Below are 19,271 nucleotides of genomic sequence, written 5' to 3'. Positions count from 1 at the left end.
GTGATCTCGACTAACAGTATGCTGTACATCAGGGGTGGGCAAACTTTTCCGTGCAAGGGCCACATTCAGAAATTCACAATTTTAAAGGGCCGCATAGTATATTAAGTAAAATAATGAATATTTTAAATAGCCAAAAAAAAGGTCTTTAAAGAAAAAAAAGCACATTTATTTGAAAAATAAAGTAACTCAGTAAGTAACAGAACAATGTCAATGAGAATGATGCATCTGACTGCAGTCATTTACCAGTTTGTTGAAATCAGGTGTCAAGTTGCTTGTGCTGATCCTTAACACTGACAGAAGCACAGCCTAGCCGAGTCAACGATAAAAACGTGCGTAGTGGGGTGGATGAGTGGGGCTGCCTTATTGGTCGGTTTAGTTGGGTGTGCGACCAATAGGAGTCCAGGTTACAAACAATAATAAGGCTTATTGTTTGTAACCTGGACTCCTATTGGTCGCACACCCAACTAAACTAAGGGCAGCACGGTAGCATTGTGGATAGCACAATCGCTTCACAGCTCCAGGGTCCCAGGTTTGATTCCGGCTTGGGTCACTGTCTGTGCGGAGTCTGCACATCCTCCCCGTGTCTGCGTGGGTTTCCTCCGGGTGCTCCGGTTTCCTCCCACAGTCCAAAGATGTGCAGGTTAGGTGGATTGGCCATGATAAATTGCCCTTAGTGTCCAAATTTGCCCTTAGTGTTGGGTGGGGTTACTGGGTTATGGGGATAGGGTGGAGGTGTTGACCTTGGTAGGGGTAGGGTGCTCTTTCCAAGAGCCGGTGCAGACTTGATGGGCCGAATGGCCTCCTTCTGCACTGTAAATTCTATGTAATTCTATGTAAACCGACCAATGAGACAGCCCCACTCATCCACCCCACTACGCGCGTTTTTATGCGGCCCACCAATGAGGTGCCCGGAATCATAACCGGCATTTTTGAAAAGCCGCCGGGGTAAAGCCGCTGAAGTAAATGCGCTTATTCAATAAGCGCATTTACTTCAGCGGCTTTTCCCCGGCGGCTTTTCAAAAATGCCGGTTATGATTCCGGGCACCTCATTGACGGGCCGCATAAAAACCTTTGTCGGGCCGCATGCGGCCCCCGGGCCGTAGTTTGCCCACCCCTGCTGTACATAATTAACATTGGAAGGGATTGGAAAGCCAATGGTGGGCTGCCTCTGCCACCGCAAAACACCCGCGGGGGGAGCAGAAAATCCCACCCGCTGTGTCCATAGCTGGAAAATATAGATAGACACTGACCACTCAGTCCCGAGTTACTGACCATGATCCGATCATGGCCTCTGCCACCTCCGCTCAGGCCCGGTTGACATCTGTGGATGACAACCTCCTTCCCACCTCAGGGAACAGCATGCCCCACCTCTCCTCCATGGCATCCAGTAAAAGCTCGAGCTCTGTATCCTTGAATCTCGGGGCCTGCTTTGGAATTGCACTAGTGCCACGTGGTGTGAGTGCTGCCACATTAGCATGTCCTAAATGGCTCCGGCAGTCACACCCCCATCAGGACCGGGGAACACCTCCCATTCAGTCCTGGTGTCTACACTTAGCCTCTCAAACAGAGAATTCTGCCCCTTGTTCTTTGCTTCCTGACTTGATTCTCTAAATTGGGGAATTGTGGTCCCTGTGACATCACACTGTCGGCTATGATGCTATTGTGACAGAGTTCCGTGTTGTCACGGTACCCACCATGTTTGTTTACATCATCCCACATCACCCGTTTCCATAGTTATCCAGTTTAACTCGCTGTTGACAGAATCTTTCCCATTGTTTTGGTGGTCTACCTGCCAATTGCTCAGACAGTAAACGATTGCTAAGAGTGAACATTATATCCAGGCATTCAGAACAATGATCGTGACTATGTGGATTATATATTGTTGGGCAAATGGTAAAATACACGGAGCAGTTCGTTCTGTTTCTGTCGCAAAGATTGATGAAGTGAATACTGTAGAAATTGAAGAAATTATCCCCGGTGGAGATCAGGCACAACGTGTCAATGGTCGAAATACCTCAGCTGCTGTTGTGTCTGCAGAGGAGATCGAAGTTGGAACCGAACGAGGAGCTTTCGATACCTGGGGATCAAGGTAGCTAGGAGCTGGGGGGCCCTGCATAAGCTCAATTTGACACGGTTGGTGGAACAGATGGAGGGTGCAGTAGGTCAAGATGACGGTCCTCCCGAGGTTCCTATTTGTGTTCCAGTGCCTGCCCATCCTAATCCCCAAGGTTTTTTTAAAAATGGGTGAGCAGGAGCATCATGGGATTCGTATGGGCGAATAAGACTCTGAGGGTGAAGAGGGCGTTTTTGGAGTGTAGCAGGGACAGAGGGGGGCTGGCGCTGCCGAATGTATGTGGCTATTATTGGGCAGCTCATCTGGCGATGATCCGTAAGTGGGTAATGGAGGGGGAGAGGGCGGCGTGGAAGAGGCTAGAGGTGGCGTCTTGTGTGGGTATGAGTCTGGGGACGTTGGTGACTGCACCGTTGCCGCTCCTGCCAACAAGGTACACCACGGGTCCGGTGGTGGCAGCGTCTCTGATGATCTGGGGGCAGTGGAGGAAACATAGGGGCGAGATGGGGGCCTCGGTCTGGTCCCCGATATGAGAGAACCACAGGTTTGTCCCGGATAGGATGGATGGGGGGTTTCTGAGCTGGCATCGGGCAGGGATTTTAAAAATGGGGGACCTATTCATCGATGTGCCTTTTGCGAGCCTAGGGGCACTAGAGGAGAAATTTGGGTTACTTCCCGGGGATGCTTTTAGGTACATGCAAGTGAGGGCGTTTGTGAGCCGGCAGGTGAGGCAATTTCCATGCTCCCAGCATGAAGGATTGAGGACAGGGTGATTTCGGGCCTATGGATTGGAGAAGGCAAGGTCTCGGCGATCTATAAGGAAGTGGAAGAGGCCTCGGTGCAGGAGTTAAAGGGCAAGTGGGAGGAGGAGCTCGGGGAGGAGCTGGATGAGGATCTGTGGGCTGATGCCCTGAGTCGGGTTAATTCCTCCTCCTCTTGTGCCAGGCTCAGCCTAATACAGTTCAAAGTTGTTCATAGGGTGCATATGACAGGGGCGAGGATGAGTATGTTTTTTGGGGTGGAGGACAGGTGTGTGAGGTGCTCAGGGAGCCCAGCAAATCACACCCATACGTTCTGGACGTGCCCGGCGCTGGAGGTGTTCTGGAGGGGCTTTGCGAGGACTGTGTCCAAAGTGGTGAACACCCGGGTCAAGCCGATCTGGGGAATAGCATTATTCGGGGTATGGGACGAGCCGAGAGTGCAGGAGCCGAAAGAGGCCGGTGTTCTGGCCTTTGTGTCCCTGGTAGCCCGGGGGAGGATCCTACTAATGTGGAGGGATGCGAAGCCCCCAAGCTTGGAAGCTTGGATTAATGATATGGCAGGGTTCATCAAGCTGGAAAAGATAAAGTTTGCCTTGCGATGGTCTGTTCAGGGGTTCTCCAGGCGGTGGCAACCGTTCCTAGACTTTCTCGCGGAACGTTGCCCGGGGGATGGGGGGGTTGGTTTTTCCTTTTTTTTTCTCTTTTGTTTAGGTTAGAGTGGGGCGTTTTCCTTACTGGCATGTTTATTTGTTAAATGGGCGTTATTGTGTTTTGTTGGAAATGCCATGTATAATTTTTGCTTGTTTTGTGCTTTATCTCTTTCTCTGTTTGGAGTGTCTGGTTGAAAATCGTTGAAAATTTGAATAAATATATTTGAAAACAAAAACTCTGGGTACGATCTACCAGCTGTGTTGCGCCCGAACAGGAGCACCGTGCAGCCGGTAGATGTAGCTTCCCCCAGGCTTCCAGGCAGGTGATACACCTCATTAGATCTAACCCGGTCTCGCACGGCGTCACGATCAGGATCTCACCCACAATGGGTGGGATTGAGCCTCGAACACTTAACTGGGTTTAAAACCCAGGATCTATCGGCTCCTGGCATCTACCGGCCTCACCAGGGAAACCCCAGCCAGGTGCCGTTCAGTACTGGTCCACACAGACATGGGAAGCCCTGAGAAAGGGGGGTCATCAGTGACCCCATAGCCCATGGGGAGTTGTGGGATAACGCCATGTGTGTGAGGAGTGAGATTGCTCGTGGGTGGGGGAGCCTCAAGCTGACTTATAGAAATTGGGGCACCCTTTCCAAACGGTGGGCCGATCTGTGAGAAGCCGGTCTGGCCGGCGACTTCAGCTCCCCAGTGATGAAGATGATTCTCAGTGTGGGCTTGACCGGGGAGAATTCCCCAGGGCCCAGAAAAGTGACAAAATGTGGTTAAATTGCGGCGGAGAACTTGCCGACAGAGTCAGGGAGAAATTCACAACAAACCTGCCACAAATAAGGGGCCTCACGGTAGCATGGTGGTTAGCATCAATGCTTCACAGCTCCAGGGTCCCAGGTTCGATTCCCGGCTGGGTCACTGTCTGTGTGGAGTCTGCACGTCCTCCCCGTGTGTGCGTGGGTTTCCTCCGGGTGCTCCGGTTTCCTCCCACAGTCCAAAGATGTGCGGGTTAGGTGGATTGGCCATGCTAAATTGCCCGTAGTGTAAGGTTAATGGGGGGATTGTTGGCTTACGGGTATGTGGGTTTAAGTGGGGTGATCATTGTTCGGCACAACATCGAGGGCCGAAGGGCCTGTTCTGTGCTGTACTGTTCTATGTTCTATGTTCTATACTCTAAATAACACTTTGAAACAGGGGCTGTTTAGCACAGGGCTAAATCGCTGGCTTTGAAAACAGACCAAGCAGGCCAGCAGCACGGTTCGATTCCTGTAACAGCCTCCCCCAACAGGCGCCGGAATGTGGCGACTAGGGGCTTTTCAGAGTAACTTCATTTTGAAGCCTACTCGTGACAATAAGCGATTTTCATTTCATTCATTTCATTTCATGCCCTCTCCTTCTCTTTCCACAGATGCTGCCGGACCTGCTCAATTTTTCCAGTTCTTTCTGTATCTATGTTAAATTTGTCTGTGGTGGCGGAACACTATTTACTAACCAGGATAAAATAAATGTCCTTCATCAGCCTCTGTGGGTCATTTCAGTGGAAATGTGCTCTCCCAGGCTCAAAGAGCTTCAGCCCACTGGAAGCAAAGTCGTGAGACCGGCCAGTCCAGCAGAAAGAAACCCTCCGACCCTCCCACTTCACCAAGTGTCAGAATGAACATGGTTCAGTCCTGGATGTGATTAACAGCAGCAACTGTAGCAGAATCCAACTCCTTCAATGACTTGAGAACTCGTTGGTGTCTCAGCAGGCTGGATAACTGAGTGAATCCCTTTCCACACTGAGAGCAGGTGAATGGCATCTCTCCGGTGTGAACTCGGTTCAGCACACTGGCTAAATCACTGGCTTTTAAAGCAGACCAAGGCAGGCCAGCAGCACAGTTCAATTCCCGTACCAGCCTCCTGAACAGGCGCCGGAATATGGCGACTAGGGGCTTTTCACAGTAACTTCAGTGACAATAAGTGATTTACATTTCAGTGTAGGTCATGTTCTAAACCTCTGTGTGCAGAGAGCAGCTGAATGGTCTCTCCCCAGTGTGAACTCGCTGGTATCTCAGCAGTTGGGATGAATGACTGAATACCTTACCACACAGAGGGCAGGTCAATGGCTTCTCACCTGTATGAACTCACTGATGTCTCAGCAGGATGGATGGCTAAGTGAATCCCCTCCCACACACACTGCAGGTGAGCGGCCTTTCCCCGGAGTGAACTCTCTGGTGTGTCAGCAGGTTGGTTAATTGAGAGAATCTCTTCCCTCACAGAGCAGGTGAACGGTCTCACCCCAGAGTGAACTCGCTGGTGTGTCAGCAGTTGGGGTGAATGACTGAATCCCTAACCACACTCAGAACAGATAGAACATAGAACAGGCCCTTCGGCCCTCGATGTTGTGCCGAGCAATGATCACCCTATTCAAACCCATGTATCCACCCTACACCCGTAACCCAACAACCCCCCCCCCCCCCCCAACCTTATTTTTTAGGACACTACGGGCAATTTAGCATGGCCAATCCACCTAACCCGCACATCTTTGGACTGTGGGAGGAAACTGGAGCACCCGTAGGAAACCCACGCACACACGGGGAGGACGTGCAGACTCCGCAGACAGTGACCCAGCCGGGAACCGAACCTGGGACCCTGGAGCTGTTATGCTAACCACCATGCTACCGTGCTGCCCAAATGAATGTTCTCTCCCCAGTGTGAACACGTTGATGTGTTTCCAGCACCGATGGGGAGCAGAATCCCTTCCCACAGTCCCCACATTTCCATGGTTTCTTCATGGTGGCTCTCCAGGTTCGATGATCAGCTGAGTTATCCACACTGAACGTGAGTACGGTTTCTCCCCGCTGTGAATGGTGCGATGTGTTTTCAGGCTGTGTAACTGGTTAAAGCTCTTTCCACAGTCAGTGAACTGGAACACTCTCACTCAGATGCCTGGGGCTTGGTAGATTTTTCAGCTCAGACTGATGTTTAAAGCCTTTTGAAGAAGACAGAACAGTAAAATTATTTTTCCTTCTTGATTGAAAGGCCGATGATAATCATGTCCTGATGAATCAAGTGACTGTCAGATCTTCATCTGAGATTTAATTTGAGATTTCTGTCTGCAAATCCTCACATTCTGATGTCCTGTAAAATGAGTTTACAAAAGTCATCACTGTCAGCACAGTATAGAAATTAAGAACAGACAACTCTAGTTTCTCTGGAATATTCAGTCCTCTTTCATTCCTCAAAAACTGCAAATCTCCATCCCACACACTCACCCTCCATTCTCACACTGCTGTATCTAATATTCACCATTCTCCTGAAAGTCTTTCTGCAGCTATGATAGCATAGTGGTTAGCACAGTTGCTTCACAGCTCCAGGGTCCCAGGTTCGATTCCTAGCTTGGGTCACTGTCTATGCGGAGTCTGCACGTTCTTCCCGTGTCTGCGTAGGTTTCCTCCAGGTGCTCCGGTTTCCTACCACAGTCCAAAGAAGTGCAGGTTAGGTGGATTGGCCATGTTAAATTGGCCTTAGTGTTCAAAAAGGTTGGGTGGGGTTACTGGGTTACAGGGAGGGTGGAGGTGTGGGCTTGGGTATGGTGCTCTTTCCAAGGACTGGTGCAGACTCGATGGGCTGAATGGCCTCCTTCTGCACTGTAAATTCTATGATTCTATGATATGTCTACATTACTGGACTAAAATTTTGGGTAATGTACATAACTGTATGATTTGATTAGATATTTAGAGATGTTTGTGTGGTGGTGGTGGGGGGGGGGGCGTGGTGGTGGTGGGGGGGGGGGGGGGCGGTGGAGGGGTGGTGGGAGGGGGAGGGGGGGTTTAAGACTGCATGGGGTTGCTTCAAGTAAGAACTTTATTTTGGAGGAAGAGCTCTCGAACCTCCTGCCTCTGAAGTTGGTGGTAGCAGAGATGATTAAGAATTTTGAAATGAAATTAAATGGGTACATGAAGGAAATAAACTTTCAGGGGAACAGGGACTGGTTGTTTAGCTGTACAGAGTAGGAACGGACAAGCTATTAAATTGATTTGTTCTGTGCCATAATGGCTCTATGTCTGGAAATATGTACGTAGCTTTAGTATTATATTACAAGACTAGAAATATTAGTTAATATACCTTATTACAGAACCAAAAATAATACATCTAATCTGTACCATATAACAACACTGGGCATATCTCGCCCATATTAACTTACTGTCCCCTTAAATGTCAGCCATCTCCAGGGGAATCCAGCCCCTTATCTGTGAACATTAGGAAAGAGACCATCCTTTTAGCCAGACAAATAAATGTGGGGCTGATTTAGCACAGGGCTAAATTGCTGGCTTTGAGGCAGGCCAGCTGCACGGTTCAATTCCTGTACCAGCCTCCCTGAACAGGGGCTGGAATGTGGCGACATTACAGTAACTTCATTTGAAGCCTACTTGTGACAATAAGTGATTTCCATTTCATTTTTTCATGTGTCAAGCTGAGGGACCAAAGGATGTCAATGTCTTTAAGAGAGAGAGAGTGACCTGGGCCAAGCTTTCCAGAGTCTGCACCCTCCCTGGATTCACTTCCATTCCCTTCAGTTGAGGTCAGAATGAGACAATAAATGGAAAGGGAAGAAAAGAAAGTGTTTTACTCACAGAGGTTGAAAACAGGAGGAAGGTTTAGTCTGTGTGAAGCTCAATTATCACTCACACAAAGCCCGCGCTCTGATTGGCTGGAGAACCAGAGTACCTCCCATTCTCAAACTTTTTTCATTGGTCAACATCTCAGCAGGGCGGTCAGGAGGCGGGCTCTTTCCCGCATGTTCTCATCTACCCCCCCCCCCCCCCCCCCCCACCAAAACACCCACCTAGGTACATGCGCAGTCCCGGGCCGCCCGCCCGCGCGGCGGATAGAGAGCGGTTTCACCAGCGCGGGGGACCCTGGGAGCTACGGACGCCATTACTCATCCGGGGACCAGTCACCAAACCATGGGATTGGGATGAAAAGTTGGGTGGGGAGCGCACTCACCCCACCCTGACACAAAGTACATGTCGGCAGTCACTGGATTTGATTGTGACCCCCCCCCCCCCCTTAGCAAAATTTTTTTAAACTTCAGGTGGAAACATTTAGGCACTGGGTGACATTGGGGAGAGAAATAGGTGAGAGTGAAACTGTACCCCAGAGTCAGCACCTTCAGGGAAGGAGAATTGGGGGAAAAGCAGGAGGAATGCAAGAGGGAGGATTGCGAGTGCGAGTGCACACCAATGCGAAGGCAAATGTACACCGAGCGTGAGGGTCCCGGTCCACCTCCTCCTCCACAATCCTGGCTAAGACCGCGAACTCTCCTGCCCAGAATCTTCCCAATTTTTTGCAATCACAAAACATGTACACCTAATTCGCTGGCCCCCACCCACACCTCTCACACTGATCTGCTACCCCCTGGAAGAAGCCACTCATTCTCGCCTGAGTCATATGCACCCTGTGCACCACCTTAAACTGTTCAGGCTCAACCTTGCACAAGAGGGGGTCCCGTTTATCCTACGCAGTGCCTCATTCCATTCTCACCAATTGATCTCCCCTCCCAACTCTGCTTCCCATTTCTCCTTGATCTTCACCACCCACTCGCCTCTCTGCTCCCCCAGCCACTTGTATATATATCCCAAATTCTTCACACCCCTTCCGCATCCTGAAGCAACAGCCACTCCAGCAGGGTGACCTGTGTTTGTGGCTGCTCCTTGTTTGGGGGCAATACAGGGTGCTGATGTTTTTCTTTTGAACTGATGTTAGTCTCTGTGTAACTGGTGAGGAATTGTATGTTTGCTATCGTCTTATTGTTTTTTCCCCAGCGGCTGTGTGCTTACCAAATATGGCCCTCATGCTTGTTGCCTGGGGGTGTGGTCAGCTCGCAGTGCTGGGGAGGGGGAGGGGTGTCCCCTCTCACTCCTCAGCCATGCTCCATGGAGCCGTGCAAGAAATAATCTCATTCAAAACTTGTGGAAGTGTAAATGTCACAACGCTGTGAAATGACATATTGTGCTAATGTTTAACAGCAAATCGGAATGAGGAAGCTTTGCCTCATAGTTACAGATGAGTACGTTTTAATGTTCCTGCCAGTATGAAACAGGGGAGTTTGTGTATGTTCAGCAAACATGATAGTTTCACTTCCGAAACAGATCAACAAAAATTGGAAACTATTGAAATTTTGATCAAAACGTAATTGCGAAAACCAATGTATTTAACAATTGAAATGAGTTCTTACTAATTACTGATAATGTCCGCCGGATGTTGCGTTGTAAGTTTCACAGGAGCCACAGTGAGAAGGTTGGTGGGTTTTGTAAGTTGGAAGTGACACATGAGCAGCTTGTTGGGCTGTTTCGTCTCACTGTCGATTTCATGTTCCAGGTAACAGCAATCGGTGTTGTGACTGGCTGATGATGTCACTTGTGTTCATTCTGAACATGTAATTTTGTATCTTTCGAATGAAAACATGGACATGAAAATTAAAGGTGAATGATATACTGTCAGGTGGTTTAACTTTTGCTTGTCAGTTTCCCTGGTGGTCTAGTAGTTAGGATTTGGCGCTTTCACTGCCACGGCCCGGGTTCGATTCCCGGTCAGGGAATGATAAATTATTGTTGTCCACAAAACAGTTCAACGAAGCTGTATCGCAATTTCACAGAAAAGAGCTCTTCTGGAATCAGTTAATTGACATTTGTAGTTTTGCGTGAGAGCTGGCAAAGTTACAAGTGCACAGGTCAACAACAAACACAGAGGCAGGAACAAATGGGCCGTGATTGTCTGGAAACGAAGAGAGATTATAAAGCAGCAGAAATCTGGCCGGTGTTGAGTCAGCTTTTATTGCCCACACAGACAAAATTATCTCCCAGATCTGGTTCCAAATCTTGGGTGTGATGACAAGAAAACTTCTAATTGAAATTATTCAGTCCATTGAGGTCACAGGAGCTGAATAAAACAGAAGAAGCTCAAAGGTAGTGCCACTCACTGAGGAATTGTGGAAATGTTGCTGGGAGGTTAAGTGAGCTGGATATAATCTACCTGCATGTTTCTGAGCCTGTACTCGGTGTATTGGGAGGTTTGCTCCTGGTTGGAGTGTCCCCGGGATGGGCAGTAACCAGCTGATTGAAGCTGCAGTCTCCGCGTTCTGCTGGCAGCGGGTAAATGGAGAGTTTGGGTAAAATCCTGCTGCTTGCCCCTCACTCACCCACTGTGGAGCCGGGCAAGAATTAATCTCATTCAAAACTTGTGGAAGTGTAAATTTCACAAGGCTGTGAGATGACGTAGTGTGCTAATCTTTAACAACAAATTGGAACGAGGAAGCTTTGCCTCATAGATACAGATGAGTACGTTTTAATGTTCTACACAGTATGACACAGGGGAGTTTGTGTGTGTTCAGCAAACGTGATAGTATCACTTCGGTAAAAGATCAACAAAAATTGGGAACTATTCAAATTTTGATCAAAACGTAATTGCGAAAAACAATGTATTTAACAATTGAAATGAGTTCTTACTAATTACTGATAATGTCCGCCGGATGTTGCGTTGTAAGTTTCACAGGAGCCACAGTGAGAAGGTTGGTGGGTTTTGTAAATTGGAAGTGACACATGAGCAGCTTGTTGGGCTGTTTCGTCTCACTGTCAATTTCATGTTCCAGCAAACGGCAATCGGTGTTCTGATTGGCTGAAGATTTTTCTTATGTTCATTCTAAACATTGAAGTTTGTATATCTCTAATGAAAACTCGGACATGAATATAAAAGGTGAATGATATAGTGTCAGGCGGTATAACTTTTGCGTGTCAGTTTCCCTGGTGGTCTAGTGGTTAGGATTTGGCGCTTTCACCGCCGTGGCCCGGGTTTGATTCCTGGTTAGGGAATGATAAATTATTGTTGTCCACAAAACTGTTCAACAAAGCTGTATTGCAGTTTCACTGAAAGGAGCTCTGCTAGAATCAGTTAATTGACATTTGTAGTTTCGCGTGAGAGCTGGCAAAGTTACAAATGCACAGGTCAACAATAAACACAGAGACAGGAAGAAATGGGCCGTGATTGGCTGCAAACAAAGAGAGATTATGAAGCAGCAGAAATCTGGCCGGTATTGAGCCAGCTTTTATTGCTCACATAAACAAAATTATCTCCCAGATCTGGTTCCAAATCTTGGGTGTGATGACAAGAAAACTTCTAACTGAAATTATTCAGTCCATTGAGGTCACAGGAGCTGAATAAAACAGAAGAAGCTCAAAGGTAGTGCCACTCACTGAGGTTTTGTGGAATGTTGCTGGGAGGTTAAGTGAGCTGAATATAAGCTACCTGCATGTTTCTGAGCCTGTGCTCGGTGTATTGGGATGTTTGCCCTGGTTAGAGTGTCCCTGGGATGGGCAGTAACCAGCAGATTGAAGCTGCAGTCTCCGCGTTCTGCTGGCAGCGAGTGAATGGAGAGTTTGGGTAAAATCCTGCTGCTTGCCCCTCACTCACCCACTGTGGAGCCGGGCAAGAATTAATCTCATTCAAAACATGTGGAAGTGTAAATTTCACAAGGCTGTGAGATGACGTATTGTGCTAATGTTTAACAACAAATCGGAATGAGGAAGCTTTGCCTCATAGTTGCAGATGAGTACGTTTTGATGTTGTGCCCAGTATGAAGCAGGAGAGTTTGTGTATGTTGAGCAAACGTGATAGTTTCACTTCGGAAAAAGATCAACAAAAATTGGAAACTATTCAAATTTTGATCAAACCGTAATTGCGAGAAACAATGTATTTAACAATTGAAATGAGTTCTTACTAATTACTGATGAATGTCCGCCGGATGTTGCGTTGTACGTTTCACAGGAGCCACAGTGAGAAGGTTGGTGGGTTTTGTAAGTTGGAAGTGACACATGAGCAGCTTGTTGGGCTGTTTCATCTCACTGTCGATTTCATGTTGCAGCAAACAGCAATCGGTGTTGTGATTGGCTGAAGATGTCACTTGTGTTCATTGTAAACATGGAAGTTTGTATATTTCTAATGAAAACTCGGACATGAACATAAAAGGTGAATGATATAGTGTCAGATGGTTTTTACTTTTGCTTTTCAGTTTCCCTGGTGGTCTAGTGGTTAGAATTCGGTGCTTTCACCGCCACGGCCTGGTTTCCCGGCCAGGGAATGATGAATTATTGTTGTCCACCAAACTGTTCAACGAAGCTGTATCACAGTTTCACAGAAAAGAGCTCTGCTAGAATCAGTTAAGTGACATGTGTAGTTTCACGCGAGAGCTGATATAATGTCAGCCGGGTTAAAATTCTACTTGTCAGTTTCCATGGTGGTCTAGTGGTTCACATTCGGCGCTCTCACCGCTGCGGCCCGGGTTCGATTCTCGGTCAGGGAATTATGATTTATTGTTGTCCACCGAACCGTTCAACTAAGCTAAATCACAATTTCATAGGAAAGAGCTCTGCCTCAAAGAGTTAAGCGACCTTTGTCATTTCACGTCAGGGCTGGAAAAGTTACAAGTGCAGCAGGTCAACAATAAACACAGAGGCAGGAAGAAATGGACTGTGATTGGCTGCAAAGGAAGAGAGATTATGAAGCAGCGAAAATCTGGGTGGTGTTGGGCCAGCTTTTATTGCTCATTATCTGGCTGAATGATTCAGTGAATCCCTGTCCACATGCAGAGCAGGTGAATGGCTTCTCCCCAGTGTGAGCCCTTTGATGTGTCAGCAGGTGGGATGACTGAGTGAATCCCTTCCCACACACAGAGCAGGTGAGTGGCCTCTCCCCAGTGTGACAACATTGATGAGTTTCCAGCACAGATGGGGATCTGAATCCTTTCCCACAGTGCCCACATTTTCAGGGTTCCTCCATGGTGCAGGCATCCTTGGGACTCACCAGTTTTCATAATCAGTTGAAGCCTCGTCCACAGCAAAAACGTGCAGGATTTCTCTCCACTCTGAATGGTGCGATGTTTTTTCAGGCTGTGTAAGTGGGTAACACCAGGGCAGCACGGTGGTGCAGTGGTTAGCACTGGTTCAATCCCGGCCCCGTGTCTGTGTAGAGTTGCACATTCTCCACATGTCTGCGTGGGTCTCACCCCTACAACCCAAAGATGTGCAGGTTAGGTGGATTAGCCGCACTAAATTGCCCCTTAATTGGACAAAATAATTGGGTATTCTAAATTTATAAAACAAAGTAATTGGTTGATGCTTTTTCCAATCAGTTCCTTGAAACGCAATTACCCAGGTGTGCGTGTGTCTTGGTGCTTTAAAATCTCTTGAGACAGACAAACATTTCTACTTCTAGATTCAAAGTCTGATGAAATTCAGGTCACAAGGAATCAAGTGACTGTCAGACTCAGATGCAACATTTACTTTCAGATTACTGTCTGTAAATCCTCACTTTCTAATATACTGTAAAAGATTATAAATATCATACTGTCAAATAAAATAGAAATTCAGAAGACATTTCTAGTTTTGCTGGAATATTTTTCTTCCCTCATTCCCCTAAAGCTATAAATTTCCATCCCACACACTCTCCCTCCATTTTCACTCTGCTGTATCTAATATTCACCCATGATTGGACATATGGGGCAGTAGGGGAGAACTTTATTTCAGTAGTGAGTGCTGATGACTTGGAACTCACTACCTAGTGGTGCAAATTGCGATGATAAGATTATTTGAAACTGAACGTAGAAGGGTACCTGAAGGAAATAAACTTGCAGAGGTATCGTGATATCGAGGGGAAATGGGACAGCCTGAATTGTTCTGCAGAGTCGGCATGGACTCAAGTGACTGAATGGACTCCTTCTGTGCTGTAACAAAATAGAGAACTTATTCACAGAACTATATCAGAAGACAAGAAATAATAATAAATGGCTTAACCCCTTTAATGTGAACATTAGGAAATAGACCATTCTTTTAGCCAGACAAATAAATGTGTCAAGCTGAGGGAGCAAAGGATGTCAATGTCTTTAAGGGAGAGAGAGACCTGGGCCAAGCTTTCCAGAGTCTGCACCCTCCCTGGATTCACTTCCTTTCCCTTCAGTTGCTGTAAGAACCCAATGCCCCCCCAGAATGAGAAAGGAAATGGAAAGGGGGAAACACTGAGCTCCCAGATGAGGAGGAAATTTTGGTCTGAAACTCATTGTCCAAGCTCCGAATTGTGACGTCACAATAGAGCCCTGCCTGAATCAACCAATAACAAATCACTCTGCTCCATGGTCACGTCTGTGGGTTCCAGTGCGCAGTCCCGTCCCCATTGTTCCCCCTCCCCCGTCACCTCCTCCAGACAAGGTTTCCAGGCAACCGGCTGACGGCTCCCGCCAGAGCGAGAAGCCGCTCAGTGATCTCCTCCCAGGTCCGGTACTGGGCATGTTCAAAGGACGGGGTAGGTGCGCATGTGCAGGGAGTCCCCGCCCCCTTGACCCACATGTCGAGGTATTGACCAATGGCAAACTGGGAGGACCGGAAGGACTCTTCTCCGCCAGCCAATCAGAGTTCCACCATTGTCTGCCTGCGGAGTTTGGAAATTGCGCTTGTTGACCTGCTCATTCCTGCCCAGCAAAGCTGCTGCTCCTCACTCTGAATGAGCTTGAGCATCACACCTCCTGTCTCCAACATCTGTGAGTAAAACGCTTTCTTTTCTCCCCCTTTCCATTTATTTTCTCATTCTCACCTTCAGTTGATCACTTGCAGCAACTGAAGGGAAAGGAAGTGAATCAGGGAGGGTGCAGACTCTCAAAGCTTGGCCCAGGTCTCTCTCTCTTAAAGACATTGACATCCTTTGCTCCCTCAGCTTGACACATTTCTTTGTCTGGCTAAAAGGATGGTCTCTTTCCCAATGCTCACAGCTCTGATTCTCCGCCCCTCCGAATCCACTCCTGAAGACGACATCTGGGGTAGTGTTTGGAGACTAGGCATTGGGGAATGAGAGAGGAAAAAATGTTCCATAGAAACGAGAATTGTCCATTCTGAAATTCTATCCTCCACTTTTGTAAACTCATTTTGTAAACTCTTTTTATAGGATCTTAGAAGAGGAGGAATTACAGACCGAAAACTCAAACGTAATTCTCGATGTGATGGAGTCACTCTATTCCTTGGGACCTGAATATCATTGGCCTTTGAATCTAGAAGGAGAAATGTTTATCTGTTCTGTCAGCTTCAAAATATTTTAATCATCAGTGTGACTGGAAAAGCACCGAGACACACACACCCGAGTGAGAGTGTTCCAGAACACTGACTGTGCAAAGAGCTTTAACCAGTTACACAGCCTGAAAAAAACATCACACGATTAACAGCGGAGAGAGACCGTACATGTGTTCTGTGTGTGGACAAGACTTCAACTGATTGTCCGACCTGGAGAGACAGAAGGAGACCCAAAACATGGAGAACCCGTGGAAATGTGGGGACTGTGGGAAGGGATTCAGATCCCCATCTGTGCTGGAAGATCATCGACGCATTCACACTGGGGAGAGGCCATTCACCTATTCTGTGTGTGGGAAGGGATTTGCTGTGTTATCCAACCTGCGGGCACACCAGCGAATTCACACCGGCGATAAGCCATTCGCATGCTCTCAATGTGGGAAGGGATTCTGTGATTCATCCAACTTGCGGAATCATCAGCTAATTCACACTGGGGAGCGACTGTTCACCTGCTCTCAGTGTGGGAAGACATTCACTCAGATATCCCAGCTGAAGAGCCACCAACGGGTTCACACTGGCGAGAAGCCATTCACCTGCTCTCAGTGTGGGAAGGGATTCACTGAGTTATCCAGCCTGAAGAAACATCAGCGAGTTCACACTGGGGAGAGGCCGTTCACCTGCTCTCAGTGTGGGAAGGGATTCCGTGTTTCATCCGTACTAGTGAAACACCACCGGATTCACAGCAGAGAGAGGCCATTCACCTGCTCTGCTTGTGGGAAGGGATTTACTGAGCTATCCATATTGAAGAAACACCAGCGAGTTCACACTGGGGAGAGGCCATACACCTGCTCTCAGTGTGGGAAGAGATTCACTCGGTCAGACACCCTGCAGTCACATCAGCGAGTTCACACTGGGGAGAGGTCGTTCACCTGCTCTCAGTGTGGGAAAGGATTTATTCACTCATCCAGCCTGTGGACACACCAACGACTTCACACTGGATAGAGGCCACTCGTGCTCTCAGCCTGGGAAGGAAATATGTGATTCATTGCACCTGCTGAGACACCAACAAGTTCACAATTGATTACAGGAGTTGGATTCTGTTATTGTTTCTGCTCTCAATTACACCCAGGACTGCATTTTGTTCATTCTGACAGTTGATCAATGGGTACGATCAGACGGTTTTTTTCTACTGGACTGGCTGGTCTCATGACGTTGCCTCCAGTCTCATTGAGACTTGTTGCAATTGCCTGGTTCTAAATGTCACGAGAATCACAGAGCGAAAGAGTGTTTGTAAGTTTGAAGATATTTAGTTCCCATTTCTATTTGGAACCTCCAAAGCATGCCACCTTGCCATGGAGATGGGCTGTGGTGGTTATATGTTTTTTTTCTGTTTGATTTATTTGGGTGTTCCTCAGAAGAAAACTATGAGGGTATGAGGGGCAAGTTGTTTGAAGTGGATAGGGACACTGATGGGAAACAGGGAATAGCTAATATTAAAGGAAATATTACATATTTACAAGGTGGTCAGTTAGCTCAGTTGGCTGGTTCATGATGCGGAGCGACGCCAACAGCATAGGTTCGATTCCCATACAGAGAGGTTATCCATCAAGACCCTGCCTTCTCAACATTGCCCCTCACCTGAAGTGTGGTGACCCTCAAGTTAAGTCATCACCAGTAAGCTCTCTCTCTCTCAAAGGGGAGAGCAGCCTATGGTTCTTTGGGACTTTGGTGACTTTCATTTTACAGAATACAACAAAAATATATTCCTTTAAGGAACAGAAATCAAAGTTCAAGATCCCATTAAATCAAAGGAAGCGGCTCTTGAAGTGACCAAAATAGAAATAAGCCTGAGGATTGGGAACTTGTTTGGAATTCAGCAAAGGAGGACCAAGAAACTGATTTTAAAAAATAGAACACGAGAGCAAACTGGGGAGAAACATAAAAACCGACTGGAAAAGCTCTGATAGGGATGTGAAAAGGAAAAGATTAGTAAAGATCAATGTGGGTCCATTCCAGACAGAGACAGGAGAGTTTATAATGGGGAATAAGGAAATGACAGAGAAACTAAACAATGTGTGTCTGTCTTCACGGAGGAAGATACAGAAATTGTCCTAAAAACGCACGGTAGCATTGTGGATAGCACAATCGCTTCACAGCTCCAGGGTCCCAGGTTCGATTCCGGCTTGGGTCACTGTCTGTGCGGAGTCTGCACATCCTCGCCATGTGTGCGTGGGTTTCCTCCGGGTGCTCCGGTTTCCTCCCACAGTCCAAAGATGTGCAGGTTAGGTAGATTGGCCATGATAAATTGCCCTTAGTGCCCAAAATTGCCCTTAGTGTTGGGTGGGGTTGCTGTGTTGTGGGGATATGGTGGAGGTGCAGGCTTGGGTAGGGTGCTCTTTTCAAGAGCCGGTGCAGACCCGATGGGCCGAATGGCCTCCTTCTGCACTGTAAATTCTATGAAACACCAGAGAACCAAGGGACCAGTGAGCACGAGGAACTGAAAGAGATTCGTATTAGTGAAAAAGTAGTACTGGAGAAATTAATGTGGTTGAAAGTTAACAAATCCCCAAAAGCTGATGCGCTACATCCCAGAGTGTTGAAAGAGGTGGCTGTAGAGATAGTGGATACATTGGTGATCATCTTTCAGTATTCTGTAGATTGTGGAATGGTTCCTGAAGATTGGAAGGTGGTAAATGTAACCCCACTATTTAAGGAGAGAGAGAGAGAAAACAGGGAACCACAGACCCATTAGCCTGACATCAGTAGGAGGAAAATTGCTACAATCTATTATAAAGGATGTGATAACATACAAATTAGGAGCAGGAGTAGGCCACTCGGCCCCTCGAGCCTGCTCCACCATTCAATATGTTCACAGCTGATCTGATTGTAACCTCAAATCCACACTCCCGCCGACTGCCCAACAACCTTTCACCCCCTTGCTTCCCAAAAATCTATCAGCTCTGCCTTCAAAATATTCAAAGACTCTGTTTCCACTGCCCTTTTGAGGAAGAGAGTTCCAAAGACTCCCAACCCTCTGAGAGAAAAAAGTTCTCCTCTGCCTTAAATGGACAAGTTATTATTTTTCAAGTGACTCCAATTTCTAAATTCTCCCAGAAGTGGAATCATCCTTTCCACATCCACCCTGTCGAGGCCCCTCAGGATCTTATACGGTTCAATCAAGTCACCTAAACTCCATCGGACACAAGCCCAGCCTGTTCAATCATTCCTCATAAGACCAGCCTCCAATTCCAGGTATGAGTCCAGTAAACCTTCTCTGAACTGCTTCCAACACATTGACATCATTCCTTAAATGAGAATAATACTATACACAGTGCTCCAAATGTGGTCTCACCAATGTCCTGTATAACTGAAGCATAACCTCCCTACTTTTGTATTCAATTCCCCTCACAATAAACAATAACATTCTATTAGCTTTCCTAATTACTTGCTGTACCTGTATACTCACCTTTTGTCATTCAGGCTCTTGGACACCCAGATCCCGCTGAGTCTCCGAGCTCTACAATCTCTCACCGTTTAGATAATAAGCATGTTTTATTCTTTCGACCCAGATGGACAATTACACCTTTTCCCACATGATTCTCCATTTGACAGATTTTTTTCCCCACTCACTTAACCTACCTATATCACTTTAGTCTCCTTATGTCCTCTTCACAATTTACTTTCCTTCCTA

The 19,271-nt window shown here is 47.3% G+C and overlaps 1 protein-coding gene and 2 non-coding genes across 3 annotated transcripts; all 3 read left to right on the top strand.

The window, feature by feature from the left end:
- Nucleotides 1–1,865: 1,865 nt before the first annotated feature.
- LOC119951564 (gastrula zinc finger protein XlCGF7.1-like) lies at nucleotides 1,866–17,310 on the top strand. Its single transcript, XM_038774753.1, has 2 exons — nucleotides 1,866–2,089; nucleotides 15,916–17,310. The coding sequence occupies exons 1-2, from the start codon at nucleotides 1,866–1,868 to the stop codon at nucleotides 16,580–16,582; spliced, it is 891 nt and encodes a 296-aa protein (XP_038630681.1). The 3' UTR covers nucleotides 16,583–17,310.
- Nucleotides 10,003–10,074, top strand: trnae-uuc. Its single transcript has one exon. It is a non-coding gene; the product is annotated as a tRNA-Glu (tRNA).
- On the top strand, nucleotides 11,273–11,344 carry trnae-uuc. The gene has a single exon. It is a non-coding gene; the product is annotated as a tRNA-Glu (tRNA).
- Nucleotides 17,311–19,271: the final 1,961 nt, after the last annotated feature.

Source organism: Scyliorhinus canicula, chromosome 17, assembly GCF_902713615.1.
Source record: "Scyliorhinus canicula chromosome 17, sScyCan1.1, whole genome shotgun sequence".
NCBI lineage: Eukaryota > Metazoa > Chordata > Chondrichthyes > Carcharhiniformes > Scyliorhinidae > Scyliorhinus > Scyliorhinus canicula.
This window is presented reverse-complemented; position numbering and strand designations above follow the sequence as displayed.

Bases quoted from the DNA above. Each gene is read 5' to 3' on its own strand.
- LOC119951564 (XM_038774753.1), top strand. From the start codon at position 1,866: ATGTGGATTATATATTGTTGGGCAAATGGTAAAATACACGGAGCAGTT. The intron at 2,090-15,915 runs GTAGCTAGGAGC...TGGGGAGAGGCC, and splicing joins TTCGATACCTGGGGATCAAG to ATTCACCTATTCTGTGTGTG.